The sequence below is a fragment of the Chiloscyllium punctatum genome, chromosome 15, assembly GCF_047496795.1.
Source record: "Chiloscyllium punctatum isolate Juve2018m chromosome 15, sChiPun1.3, whole genome shotgun sequence".
Lineage (NCBI taxonomy): Eukaryota > Metazoa > Chordata > Chondrichthyes > Orectolobiformes > Hemiscylliidae > Chiloscyllium > Chiloscyllium punctatum.
Window position 1 is genome coordinate 16,582,702 of NC_092753.1, and position 14,544 is coordinate 16,597,245.

General features: G+C 56.3%; 1 protein-coding gene across 1 annotated transcript in view; it reads right to left on the reverse strand.

The window, feature by feature from the left end:
- Window positions 1-14,544, reverse strand: part of LOC140486082 (uncharacterized) — an 87,322-nt gene that overhangs the window by 35,376 nt on the left and 37,402 nt on the right. The window contains exon 5 of the mRNA XM_072584725.1: window positions 14,142-14,281. Coding sequence (XP_072440826.1) covers window positions 14,142-14,281 — 140 coding nt within the window. The remainder of the gene's footprint in view (window positions 1-14,141; window positions 14,282-14,544) is intronic.

Sequence of the window (14,544 nt, forward strand, 5' to 3'; positions counted from 1 at the left end):
ACGGGTGTGAGAGTACGGGTGTGTGAGTACGGGTATGAGAGTACGGGTGTGAGGATACGGGTGTGAGGGTACGAGTGTGAGGGTACGGGTGTGAGGGTACGGGTGTGAGGGTACGGGTGTGAGAGTACGGGTGTGAGAGTACGGGTGTGAGGGTACGGGTGTGAGAGTACGGGTGTGAGGGTACGGGTGTGAGGGTATGGGTGTGTGAGTACGGGTGTGTGAGTACGGGTGTGAGGGTACGAGTGTGAGAGTACGGGTGTGAGGGTACGAGTGTGAGAGTACGGGTGTGAGGGTACGGGTGTGTGAGTACGGGTGTGTGAGTACGGGTGTGAGGGTATGGGTGTGTGAGTACGGGTGTGAGAGTACGGGTGTGTGAGTACGGGTGTGTGAGTACGGGTATGAGAGTACGGGTGTGAGGATACGGGTGTGAGGGTACGAGTGTGAGGGTACGGGTGTGAGAGTACGGGTGTGAGAGTACGGGTGTGAGGGTACGGGTGTGAGAGTATGGGTGTGAGAGTACGGGTGTGAGAGTACGGGTGTGAGGGTACGGGTGTGAGAGTACGGGTGTGAGGGTACGAGTGTGAGAGTACGGGTGTGAGAGTACGGGTGTGAGGGTACGGGTGTGAGAGTACGGGTGTGAGGGTACGGGTGTGAGGGTACGAGTGTGAGAGTACGGGTGTGAGAGTACGGGTGTGAGAGTACGGGTGTGTGAGTACGGGTGTGTGAGTACGGGTGTGAGGGTACGAGTGTGAGAGTACGGGTGTGAGGGTACGAGTGTGAGAGTACGGGTGTGAGAGTACGGGTGTGAGGGTACGGGTGTGAGAGTACGGGTGTGAGGGTACGGGTGTGAGGGTTCGAGTGTGAGAGTACGGGTGTGAGAGTACGGGTGTGAGAGTACGGGTGTGTGAGTACGGGTGTGTGAGTACGGCTGTGAGAGTACGGGTGTGAGGGTACGGGTGTGAGAGTACGGGTGTGAGGGTGCGGGTGTGAGGGTACGAGTGTGAGAGTACGGGTGTGAGAGTACGGGTGTGAGAGTACGGGTGTGTGAGTACGGGTGTGTGAGTACGGGTGTGAGGGTACGAGTGTGAGAGTACGGGTGTGAGGGTACGAGTGTGAGAGTACGGGTGTGAGGGTACGGGTGTGAGGGTACGGGTGTGTGAGTACGGGTGTGTGAGTACGGGTGTGAGGGTACGGGTGTGTGAGTACGGGTGTGTGAGTACGGGTGTGAGGGTATGGGTGTGAGGGTACGGGTGTGAGGGTACGGGTGTGAGGGTACGGGTGTGTGAGTACGGGTGTGAGGGTACGGGTGTGAGGGTACGGGTGTGAGGGTACGGGTGTGTGAGTACGGGTGTGTGAGTACGGGTGTGAGAGTACGGGTGTGTGAGTACGGGTGTGAGGGTACGGGTGTGAGAGTACGGGTGTGAGGATACGGGTGTGAGAGTACGGGTGTGTGAGTACGGGTGTGAGAGTACGGGTGTGAGGGTACGGGTGTGTGAGTACGGGTGTGTGAGTACGGGTGTGTGAGTACGGGTATGTGAGTATGGGTGTGAGGGTACGGGTGTGTGAATACGGGTATGTGAGTACGGGTATGTGAGTACGGGTATGTGAGTACGGGTGTGTGAGTACGGGTGTGTGAGTACGGGTATGTGAGTATGGGTGTGTGAGTACGGGTGTGAGGGTACGGGTGTGAGGGTACGGGTGTGTGAGTACGGGTATGTGAGTACGGGTATGTGAGTACGGGTATGTGAGTACGGATGTGTGAGTACGGGTATGTGAGTACGGGTATGTGAGTACGGGTATGTGAGTACGGGTGTGAGGGTACGGGTGTGAGGGTACGGGTGTGTGAGTACGGGTATGTGAGTACGGGTATGTGAGTACGGGTGTGTGAGTACGGGTATGTGAGTACGGGTATGTGAGTACGGGTATGTGAGTACGGGTATGTGAGTACGGGTGTGTGAGTACGGGTGTGTGAGTACGGGTGTGTGAGTACGGGTGTGTGAGTACGGGTATGTGAGTATGGGTGTGAGGGTACGGGTGTGTGAGTACGGGTATGTGAGTACGGGTATGTGAGTACGGGTATGTGAGTACGGGTGTGTGAGTACGGGTGTGTGAGTACGGGTATGTGAGTACGGGTGTGTGAGTACGGGTGTGTGAGTACGGGTATGTGAGTACGGGTATGTGAGTACGGGTGTGTGAGTACGGGTATGTGAGTACGGGTATGTGAGTACGGGTATGTGAGTACAGGTATGTGAGTACGGGTGTGTGAGTACGGGTGTGTGAGTACGGGTATGTGAGTACGGGTGTGAGAGTACGGGTGTGTGAGTACGGATATGTGAGTACGGGTGTGTGAGTACGGGTGTGTGAGTACGGGTGTGTGAGTACGGGTGTGAGAGTACGGTTGTGAGGGTACGGGTGTGTGAGTACGGGTATGTGAGTACGGGTATGTGAGTACGGGTGTGTGAGTACGGGTATGTGAGTACGGGTATGTGAGTACGGGTATGTGAGTACGGGTATGTGAGTACGGGTGTGTGAGTACGGGTGTGTGAGTACGGGTATGTGAGTACGGGTGTGAGAGTACGGGTGTGTGAGTACGGATATGTGAGTACGGGTATGTGAGTACGGGTGTGAGAGTACGGGTGTGTGAGTACGGGTATGTGAGTACGGGTGTGAGGGTACGGGTGTGTGAGTACGGGTATGTGAGTACGGGTATGTGAGTACGGGTATGTGAGTACGGGTATGTGAGTATGGGTGTGAGGGTACGGGTGTGTGAGTACGGGTGTGAGGGTACGGGTGTGTGAGTACGGGTGTGTGAGTACGGGTATGTGAGTACGGGTATGTGAGTACGGGTATGTGAGTACAGGTGTGTGAGTACGGGTGTGAGAGTACGGGTGTGAGGGTACGGGTGTGAGAATACGGGTGTGAGAGTACGGATGTGAGGGTACGGGTGTGTGAGTATGGGTGTGAGGGTACGGGTGTGAGAATACGGGTGTGAGAGTACGGGTGTGAGTGTACGGGTGTGTGAGTACGGGTGTGTGAGTACGGGTGTGAGTGTACGGGTGTGTGAGTACGGGTGTGTGAGTACGGGTATGTGAGTACGGGTATGTGAGTACGGGTATGTGAGTACGGGTGTGAGGGTACGGGTGTGTGAGTACGGGTGTGTGAGTACGGGTGTGAGGGTACGGGTGTGTGAGTACGGGTGTGTGAGTACGGGTATGTGAGTACGGGTATGTGAGTACGGGTATGTGAGTACGGGTGTGAGAGTACGGGTGTGAGAGTACGGGTATGTGAGTATGGGTGTGAGGGTACGGGTGTGAGAGTACGGGTGTGAGGGTACGGGTGTGAGAGTACGGGTGTGAGGGTACGGGTGTGAGAATACGGGTGTGAGGGTACGGGTGTGAGAGTACGGGTGTGAGGGTACGGGTGAGAGAGTACGGGTGTGAGGAACGGGTGTGAGAGTACGGGTGTGAGGGTACGGGTGTGTGAGTACGGGTATGTGAGTACGGGTATGTGAGTACGGGTGTGTGAGTACGGGTATGTGAGTACGGGTATGTGAGTACGGGTATGTGAGTACGGGTGTGAGAGTACGGGTGTGTGAGTACGGGTGTGAGAGTACGGGTGTGAGAGTACGGGTGTGAGAGTACGGGTGTGAGGGTACGGGTGTGTGAGTACGGGTATGTGAGTACGGGTATGTGAGTACGGGTGTGAGAGTACGGGTGTGAGGGTACGGGTGTGAGAGTACGGGTGTGAGGGTACGGGTGTGTGAGTACGGGTATGTGAGTACGGGTATGTGAGTACGGGTATGTGAGTACGGGTGTGTGAGTACGGGTATGTGAGTACGGGTGTGAGGGTACGGGTATGTGAGTACGGGTGTGTGAGTACGGGTATGTGAGTACGGGTGTGTGAGTACGGGTATGTGAGTACGGGTATGTGAGTACGGGTATGTGAGTACGGGTGTGAGAGTACGGGTATGTGAGTACGGGTGTGAGGGTACGGGTGTGAGGGTACGGGTGTGAGGGTACGGGTGTGTGAGTACGGGTGTGAGGGTACGGGTGTGAGAGTACGGGTGTGAGGGTACGGGTGTGTGAGTACGGGTGTGTGAGTACGGGTGTGAGGGTACGGGTGTGTGAGTACGGGTATGTGAGTACGGGTATGTGAGTACGGGTATGTGAGTACGGGTGTGTGAGTACGGGTATGTGAGTACGGGTATGTGAGTACGGGTATGTGAGTACGGGTATGTGAGTACGGGTGTGAGAGTACGGGTGTGAGGGTACGGGTATGTGAGTACGGGTGTGTGAGTACGGGTATGTGAGTACGGGTATGTGAGTACGGGTATGTGAGTACGGGTGTGAGAGTACGGGTGTGAGGGTACGGGTGTGTGAGTACGGGTATGTGAGTACGGGTATGTGAGTACGGGTATGTGAGTACGGGTGTGAGGGTACGGGTGTGAGGGTACGGGTGTGAGGGTACGGGTGTGAGAGTACGGGTGTGAGGGTACGGGTGTGTGAGTACGGGTGTGAGGGTACGGGTGTGAGAGTACGGTTGTGTGAGTACGGGTGTGAGGGTACGGGTGTGTGAGTACGGGTATGTGAGTACGGGTGTGTGAGTACGGGTATGTGAGTACGGGTATGTGAGTACGGGTATGTGAGTACGGGTGTGTGAGTACGGGTGTGAGAGTACGGGTGTGAGGGTACGGGTGTGTGAGTACGGGTATGTGAGTACGGGTGTGTGAGTACGGGTATGTGAGTACGGGTATGTGAGTACGGGTATGTGAGTACGGGTGTGTGAGTACGGGTATGTGAGTACGGGTATGTGAGTACGGGTGTGAGGGTACGGGTGTGAGGGTACGGGTGTGAGGGTACGGGTGTGAGAGTACGGGTGTGAGGGTACGGGTGTGTGAGTACGGGTGTGAGGGTACGGGTGTGAGAGTACGGGTGTGAGGGTACGGGTGTGTGAGTACGGGTATGTGAGTACGGGTATGTGAGTACGGGTATGTGAGTACGGGTGTGTGAGTACGGGTATGTGAGTACGGGTATGTGAGTACGGGTATGTGAGTACGGGTGTGAGAGTACGGGTGTGTGAGTACGGGTGTGTGAGTACGGGTATGTGAGTACGGGTGTGAGGGTACGGGTGTGTGAGTACGGGTGTGTGAGTACGGGTATGTGAGTACGGGTGTGAGGGTACGGGTGTGTGAGTACGGGTGTGTGAGTACGGGTGTGAGGGTACGGGTGTGTGAGTACGGGTATGTGAGTACGGGTATGTGAGTACGGGTATGTGAGTACGGGTATGTGAGTACGGGTGTGTGAGTACGGGTATGTGAGTACGGGTATGTGAGTACGGGTATGTGAGTACGGGTATGTGAGTACGGGTATGTGAGTACGGGTGTGTGAGTACGGGTATGTGAGTACGGGTATGTGAGTACGGGTATGTGAGTACGGGTATGTGAGTACGGGTATGTGAGTACGGGTGTGTGAGTACGGGTGTGTGAGTACGGGTATGTGAGTACGGGTATGTGAGTACGGTTATGTGAGCACGGGTATGTGAGTACGGGTATGTGAGTACGGGTGTGTGAGTACGGGTGTGAGAGTACGGGTGTGTGAGTACGGGTATGTGAGTACGGGTATGTGAGTACGGGTATGTGAGTACGGGTCTGTGAGTACGGGTGTGAGAGTACGGGTGTGAGAGTACGGGTGTGAGGGTACGGGTGTGAGGGTACGGGTGTGAGAGTACGGGTGTGAGGGTACGGGTGTGAGAGTACGGGTGTGAGGGTACGAGTGTGAGGGCACGGGTGTGTGAGTACGGGTGTGAGGGTACGGCTGTGAGAGTACGGGTGTGAGGGTACGGCTGTGAGAGTACGGGTGTGAGAGTACGGGTGTGAGGGTACGGGTGTGAGAGTACGGGTGTGAGGGTACGAGTGTGAGGGCACGGGTGTGTGAGTACGGGTGTGACGGTACGGGTGTGAGGGTACGAGTGTGAGGGCACGGGTGTGTGAGTACGGGTGTGAGTGTACGGGTGTGAGAGTACGGGTGTGAGTGTACGGGTGTGAGGGTACGGGTGTGAGGGCACGGGTGTGAGGGTACGGGTGTGAGGGTACGGGTGTGACGGTACGGGTGTGAGGGTACGAGTGTGAGTGCACGGGTGTGTGAGTACGGGTGTGAGGGTACGGGTGTGTGAGAGTACGGGTGTGAGGGTACGGGTGTGAGGGTACGGCTGTGAGAGTACGGGTGTGAGGGTACGGGTGTGAGGGTACGGGTGTGACGGTACGGGTGTGAGGGTACGAGTGTGAGGGCACGGGTGTGTGAGTACGGGTGTGAGTGTACGGGTGTGAGGGCATGGGTGTGAGGGCACGGGTGTGAGGGTACGGGTGTGAGGGTACGGGTGTGAGGGTACGGGTGTGACGGTACGGGTGGGAGGGTACGAGTGTGAGGGCACGGGTGTGTGAGTACGGGTGTGAGTGTACGGGTGTGAGAGTACGGGTGAGGGAGTATGGGTGTGAGGGTACGAGTGTGAGGGCACGGGTGTGTGAGTACGGGTGTGAGTGTACGGGTGTGAGAGTACGGGTGAGGGAGTATGGGTGTGAGGGTACGGGTGTGTGAGTACAGGTGTGAGGGTACGGGTGTGAGGGTACGGGTGTGAGGGTACGGGTGTGAGAGTACGGGTGTGAGGATACGGGTGTGAGAGTACGGGTGTGAGGGTACGGGTGTGAGAGTACGGGTGTGAGGGTACGGGTGTGAGGGTACGGGTGTGAGAGTACGGGTGTGAGGATACGGGTGTGAGGGTACGGGTGTGAGGGTACGGGTGTGAGAGTACGGGTGTGAGAGTACGGGTGTGAGAGTATGGGTGTGTGAGTACGGGTGTGAGAGTACGGGTGTGAGAGTACGGGTGTGTGAGTACGGGTGTGTGGGTACGGGTGTGAGTGTACGGGTGTGAGAGTACGGGTGTGAGGGTACGGGTGTGAGGGTACGGGTGTGAGTGTACGGGTGTGAGAGTACGGGTGTGAGAGTACGGGTGTGAGAGTACGGGTGTGAGGGTACGGGTGTGCGATTACGGGTGTGAGGGTACAGGTGTGAAGGTACGGGTGTGACGGTACGGGTGTTAGGGTACGAGTGTGAGGGTACGGGTGTGTGAGTACGGGTGTGAGTGTACGGGTGTGAGGGTACGGGTGTGTGAGTACGGGTGTGAGGATACGGTTGTGTGAGAGTACGGGTGTGTGAGTACGGGTGTGAGAGTACGGGTGTGAGGGTACGGGTGTGAGAGTACGGGTGTGAGGGTACGGGTGTGAGGGTACGGGTGTGAGGGTACGGGTGTGAGTGTACGGGTGTGAGGGTACGGGTGTGAGGGTACGGGTGTGTGAGTACGGGTGTGAGTGTACGGGTGTGAGGGTACGGGTGTGTGAGTACGGGTGTGAGGGTACGAGTGTGAGGGTACGGGTGTGAGGGTACGGTTGTGTGTGTACGGGTGTGAGGGTACGGATGTGTGAGTACGGGTGTGAGAGTACGGGTGTGAGTGTACGGGTGTGAGGGTACGGGTGTGAGTGTACGGGTGTGAGACTACGGGTGTGAGAGTACGGGTGTGAGGGTACGGGTGTGTGAGTACGGGTGTGAGGGTACGGGTGTGAGAATACGGGTGTGAGAGTACGGGTGTGAGGGAACGGGTGTGTGAGTACGGGTGTGAGGGTACGGGTGTGAGAATACGGGTGTGAGAGTACGGGTGTGAGGGTACGGGTGTGAGGGAACGGGTACCAGATTATGGGTCTGAGACTATGGGTATGAGAGTACGGGTGTGAGAGTACGGGTGTGAGGGTACAGGTGTGAGGGTACAGATGTGAGTGTACGGGTGTGAGGTTATGGGTGTGAGTATACAGGTGAGAGCATGTGGGTGTGTGATTACGGGTGTGTGAGAATGGGTGTGAGGGTACGGGTGTGAGAGTATGGGTGTGAGGGTACGAGTGTGAGGGTACGGGTGTGTGAGTACGGGTGTGAGTGTACGGGTGTGTGAGTACGGGTGTGAGTGTACGGGTGTGAGAGTACGGGTGTGAGAGTATGGGTATGTGAGTACGGGTGTGAGGGTACGATTGTGAGAGTACGGGTGTGAGAGTATGGGTATGTGAGTACGGGTGTGAGAGCACGGGTGTGAGGGTACGGGTGTGAGGGTACGGGTGTGTGAGTACGGGTGTGAGTGTACGGGTGTGAGGGTACGGGTGTGTGAGTACGGGTGTGTGAGTACGGGTGTGAGAGTATGGGTATGTGAGTACAGCTGTGAGGGTACGAGTGTGAGAGTACGGGTGTGTGAGTACGGGTGTGAGGATACGGTTGTGTGAGAGTACGTGTGTGAGAGTACGGGTGTGAGGGTACGAGTGTGAGAGTACGGGTGTGAGAGTACGGGTGTGTGAGTACGGGTGTGAGGATACGGTTGTTTGAGAGTATGGGTGTGAGAGTACGGGTGTGAGGGTACGATTGTGAGAGTACGGGTGTGAGGGTACGGGTGTGAGAGTACAGGTGTGTGAGTACGGGTGTGAGTGTACGGGTGTGAGGGTATGGGTGTGAGTGTACGGGTGTGAGAGTACGGGTGTGAGGGTACAGGTGTGAGGGTACGGGTGTGTGAGTACGGGTGTGTGAGTACGGGTGTGAGAGTACGGGTGTGAGAGTACAGGTGTGAGGGTACGGATGTGTGAGTACGGGTGTGAGTGTACGGGTGTGTGAGTACGGGTGTGTGAGTACGGGTGTGAGAGTACGGGTGTGAGGGTACGGTTGTGTGAGAGTACGTGTGTGAGAGTACGGGTGTGAGGGTACGAGTGTGAGGGCACAGGTGTGTGAGTACGGGTGTGAGTGTACGGGTGTGAGGGTATGGGTGTGAGTGTACGGGTGTGAGAGTACGGGTGTGAGGGTACAGGTGTGAGGGTACGGGTGTGTGAGTACGGGTGTGTGAGTACGGGTGTGAGAGTACGGGTGTGAGAGTACAGGTGTGAGGGTACGGATGTGTGAGTACGGGTGTGAGTGTACGGGTGTGTGAGTACGGGTGTGTGAGTACGGGTGTGAGAGTACGGGTGTGAGGGTACGGGTGTGAGAGTACGGGTGTGAGAGTACAGGTGTGAGGGTACGGATGTGTGAGTACGGGTGTGAGTGTACGGGTGTGTGAGTACGGGTGTGTGAGTACGGGTGTGAGAGTACGGGTGTGAGGGTACGGGTGTGAGAGTACAGGTGTGAGGGTACGGGTGTGTGAGTACGGGTGTGAGAGTACGGGTGTGAGGGTATGGGTGTGAGGATACGATTGTGTGAGAGTACGGGTGTGAGAGTACGGGTGTGAGAGTACGGGTGTGAGAGTACAGGTGTGAGGGTACGGGTGTGTGAGTACGGGTGTGAGGGTACGGGTGTGTGAATACGGGTGTGTGAGTACGGGTGTGAGGGTACGGGTGTGAGGGTACGGGTGTGAGAGTACAGGTGTGAGGGTACGGGTGTGTGAGTACGGGTGTGAGAGTACGGGTGTGAGGGTACGGGTGTGAGAGTACAGGTGTGAGGGTACGGGTGTGTGAGTACGGGTGTGAGGGTACGGGTGTGAGGGTACGGGTGTGAGGGTACGGGTGTGTGAGTACGGGTGTGAGAGTACAGGTGTGAGGGTACGGGTGTGTGAGTACGGGTGTGAGGGTACGGGTGTGAGAGTACAGGTGTGAGGGTACGGGTGTGTGAGTACGGGTGTGAGAGTACGGGTGTGAGGGTACGGGTGTGAGAGTACGGGTGTGTGAGTACGGGTGTGAGAGTACGGGTGTGTGAGTACGGGTGTGTGAGTACGGGTGTGAGTGTACGGGTGTGTGAGTACGGGTATGTGAGTACGGGTGTGAGGGTACGGGTGTGAGGGTACGGGTGTGAGAGTACGGGTGTGTGAGTACGGGTGTGTGAGTACGGGTGTGAGTGTACGGGTGTGTGAGTACGGGTATGTGAGTACGGGTGTGAGGGTACGGGTGTGAGGGTACGGGTGTGAGGGTACGGGTGTGAGGGTACGGGTGTGAGAGTACCGGTGTGAGGGTACTGGTGTGTGAGTACGGGTGTGAGAGTACGGGTGTGAGAGTACGGGTGTGTGAGTACGGGTGTGAGGGTACGGGTGTGAGGGTACGGGTGTGTGAGTACGGGTGTGAGAGTACGGGTGTGAGGGTACGGGTGTGTGAGTACGGGTGTGAGAGTACGGGTGTGAGAGTACGGGTGTGTGAGTATGGGTGTGAGTGTACGGGTGTGTGAGTACGGGTGTGAGGGTACGGGTGTGAGGGTACGGGTGTGTGAGTACGGGTGTGTGAGTATGGGTGTGTGAGTACGGGTGTGAGAGTACGGGTGTGAGAGTACGGGTGTGAGGGTACGGGTGTGTGAGTACGGGTGTGTGAGTACGGGTGTGTGAGTACGGGTGTGAGTGTACGGGTGTGAGAGTACGGGTGTGAGGGTACGGGTGTGAGGGTACGGTTGTGTGAGTACGGGTGTGTGAGTACGGGTGTGAGTGTACGGGTGTGAGAGTACGGGTGTGAGAGTTCGGGTGTGTGAGTACGGGTGTGTGAGTACGGGTGTGAGAGTACCGGTGTGTGAGTACGGGTGTGAGAGTACGGGTGTGAGGGTACGGGTGTGTGAGTACGGGTGTGAGAGTACGGGTGTGAGGGTACGGGTGTGAGAGTACCGGTGTGAGGGTACTGGTGTGTGAGTACGGGTGTGTGAGTACGGGTGTGTGAGTACGGGTGTGAGAGTACGGGTGTGAGGGTACGGGTGTGTGAGTACGGGTGTGAGAGTACGGGTGTGAGAGTACGGGTGTGAGTGTACGGGTGTGAGGGTACGGGTGTGAGGGTACGGGTGTGAGAGTACGGGTGTGAGGATACGGGTGTGAGGGTACGGGTGTGAGAGTACGGGTGTGAGGATACGGGTGTGAGGGTACGGGTGTGAGGGTACGGGTGTGAGAGTACGGGTGTGAGGGTACGAGTGTGAGGGTACGGGTGTGAGAGTACGGGTGTGAGGGTACGGGTGTGAGAGTACGGGTATGTGAGTACGGGTATGTGAGTACGGGTGTGAGGGTACGGGTGTGAGAGTACGGGTATGTGAGTACGGGTATGTGAGTACGGGTGTGAGGGTACGGGTGTGAGAGTACGGGTGTGAGGATACGGGTGTGAGAGTACGGGTGTGAGGGTACGGGTGTGAGAGTACGGGTGTGAGGATACGGGTGTGTGAGTACGGGTGTGTGAGTACGGGTGTGTGAGTACGGGTGTGAGAGTACGGGTGTGAGGGTACGGGTATGTGAGTACGGGTGTGAGGGTACGGGTGTGAAGGTACGGGTGTGTGAGTACGGGTGTGAGGGTACGGGTGTGTGAGTACGGGTGTGTGAGTACGGGTGTGAGGGTATGGGTGTGAGGGTACGGGTGTGTGAGTACGGGTGTGAGGGTACGGGTGTGAGAGTACGGGTGTGAGAGTATGGGTGTGAGAGTACGGGTGTGTGAGTACGGGTGTGAGGGTACGGGTGTGTGAGTACGGGTGTGAGGGTACGGGTGTGAGGGTACGGGTGTGTGAGTACGGGTATGTGAGTACGGGTGTGAGGGTACGGGTGTGAGGGTACGGGTGTGTGAGTACGGGTGTGAGAGTACGGGTGTGACGGTACGGGTGTGTGAGTACGGGTGTGTGAGTACGGGTGTGAGAGTACGGGTGTGAGGGTACGGGTGTGAGAGTACGGGTGTGAGGGTACGGGTGAGAGAGTACTGGTGTGAGAGTACGGGTGTGTGAGTACGGGTGTGAGAGTACGGGTGTGTGAGTACGGGTGTGAGGGTACGGGTGTGAGGGTACGGGTGTGAGAGTACGGGTGTGTGAGTACGGGTGTGTGAGTACGGGTGTGTGAGTACGGGTGTGTGAGTACGGGTGTGAGAGTACGGGTATGTGAGTACGGGTGTGAGAGTACGGGTGTGAGGGTACGGGTGTGTGAGTACGGGTGTGAGGGTACGGGTGTGAGAGTACGGGTGTGTGAGTACGGGTATGAGGGTACGGGTATGAGAGTACGGGTGTGAAGGTACGGGTGTGTGAGTACGGGTGTGAGAGTACGGGTGTGTGAGTACGGGTGTGAGGGTACGGGTATGAGAGTACGGGTGTGAAGGTACGGGTGTGTGAGTACGGGTGTGAGGGTACGGGTGTGAGGGTACGGGTGTGAGAGTACGGGTGTGAGGGTACGGGTATGAGAGTACGGGTATGTGAGTACGGGTGTGAGGGTACGGGTGAGAGAGTACGGGTGTGAGGGTACGGGTGTGAGAGTACGGGTGTGAGAGTACGGGTGTGTGAGTACGGGTGTGAGAGTACGGGTGTGAGAGTACGGGTGTGAGGGTACGGGTGTGAGGGTACGGTTGTGTGAGTACGGGTATGAGGGTACGGGTGTGAGAGTACGGGTGTGAGGGTACGGGTGTGAGGGTACGGTTGTGTGAGTATGGGTGTGAGAGTACGGGTGTGTGAGTACGGGTGTGTGAGTACGGGTATGAGGGTACGGGTGTGTGAGTACAGGTGTGAGAGTACGGGTGTGAGGGTACGGGTGTGAGGGTACAGTTGTGTGAGTACGGGTGTGTGAGTACGGGTGTGAGAGAACGGGTGTGAGTGTACGGGTGTGAGAGTACGGGTGTGAGGGTACGGGTGTGTGAGTATGGGTGTGAGAGTACGGGTGTGAGGGTACGAGTGTGAGAGTACGGGTGTGTGAGTACGGGTGTGTGAGTACGGGTGTGTGAGTACAGGTGTGAGAGTACGGGTGTGAGAGTACAGGTGTGTGAGTACGGGTGTGAGGGTACGAGTGTGAGAGTACGGGTGTGTGAGTACGGGTGTGTGAGTACGGGTGTGTGAGTACAGGTGTGAGAGTACGGGTGTGAGAGTACGGGTGTGTGAGTACGGGTGTGAGGGTACGAGTGTGAGAGTACGGGTGTGTGAGTACGGGTGTGAGAGTACGGGTGTGAGAGTACGGGTGTGAGAGTATGGGTGTGTGAGTATGGGTGTGTGAGTACGGGTGTGTGAGTACGGGTGTGTGAGTACGGGTGTGAGAGTACGGGTGTGAGAGTACGGGTGTGGGTGTACGGGTGTGAGGGTACGGGTGTGAGTGTATGGGTGTGATGGTACAGTTGTGTGAGCATGGGTGTGTGAGTACGGGTGTGTGAGTACAGGTGTGAGAGTACGGGTCTGTGAGTACGGGTGTGAGGGTACGGGTGTGTGAGTACGGGTGTGTGAGTACGGGTGTGAGAGTACGGGTGTGTGAGTACGGGTGTGAGAGTACGGGTGTGAGGGTACGGGTGTGGGTGTACGGGTGTGAGGGTACGGGTGTGAGTGTACGGGTGTGATGGTACAGTTGTGTGAGTATGGGTGTGTGAGTACGGGTGTGCATGTGAGTGTGCATGGGCACATGTGAGCATGAGAATGAGGAAATGTGTGTTTGAGAGTACAAGTGTGTGAGTGTGTGTGTCCGTTTGTCTATGTGAGTATGTTTGTCTGTCTGAGTGTGCGTGTGTCTGTGTGTGCATGTGGGAGTGGGAAAAGGTCAGTGTGTATGTGACCATCTCTGTGTATGTGTGAGAAAGTCTATGTGCGTACATGCGTGTGCATGAGCAATAGCGTGTGTATATTTGTGTGTGTGTGAGAGAGAGTATGTGGGTGTGTGTGAGTACATGTTTACATTTGTGTTTGTGTGAATCTGTGAGAGTGGCTGAGTGTGTGAGTGTGTGTCTGTGTGTATGAATGAGTGTGTTTATGTCTGTAAGCATGTGTATGTACGAGTACGTGTGTGAGTGAGTGTGTGTGTCTATGTGTGAGTGAGTGTGTGAGTATAAGAGTGTGTATGAGTGTATGAGTGAGGTGTCTGTGTGTGATTGTGAGTGGGTGTGTGTATGTGAGTGTGTGCATGTGTGAGTGAGCGTGAGTATGAATACGTGTGTGTGGAGAGGTGGTCAGAGGGTGTCGATGTGACATTGTCAACTCTGACCTGGGCAGTGTGGCTGGGGCATGTGTCAGATGCCAGTATTCTGTCATGAGACAGCTTCCATGGTTTTTATCTCCTGTGCTCTCATATCTGAATATTGCAGACTATTTACTGACAGCAATGAGCTTTCTCCACCCAGAGCCAGCTGGCCACAACAATCCAGAGAACTACAGTGGCTCACTCACCTCGATCTTGAGCAGGACATCGCTCCCTTCAGTCCGACATGCCAGGAAATAATTTGTTTTTGAAAAATTGAGCACCACAGGCATCCCGCGATATGGTTTGAGAATCTTGTTGGACTTGTAATAAAAGATTGTCAGCTGGGCTGTGAAGGGAATAAAAGTGGGCATCACTGAGGCAATTTGTCTCTCACTCGCTGGTTTTAGCAACTGATACAATTTGTTTCACAGAATCTCTCTTCTATCCTCAGTAAATGAGGGGGGTGTTGCAAAGGGGATTAAAGGAACGCAATTGAAACTGGGCAGGGTTTGAGGATAGAGTGCTCTGACAATAGGAGCCTCAATTGCCAAATCGTCAAGAAGTGACATCAGTTCGGGCTGGTGAGTCCGAATAATTTGATTTTTAAAC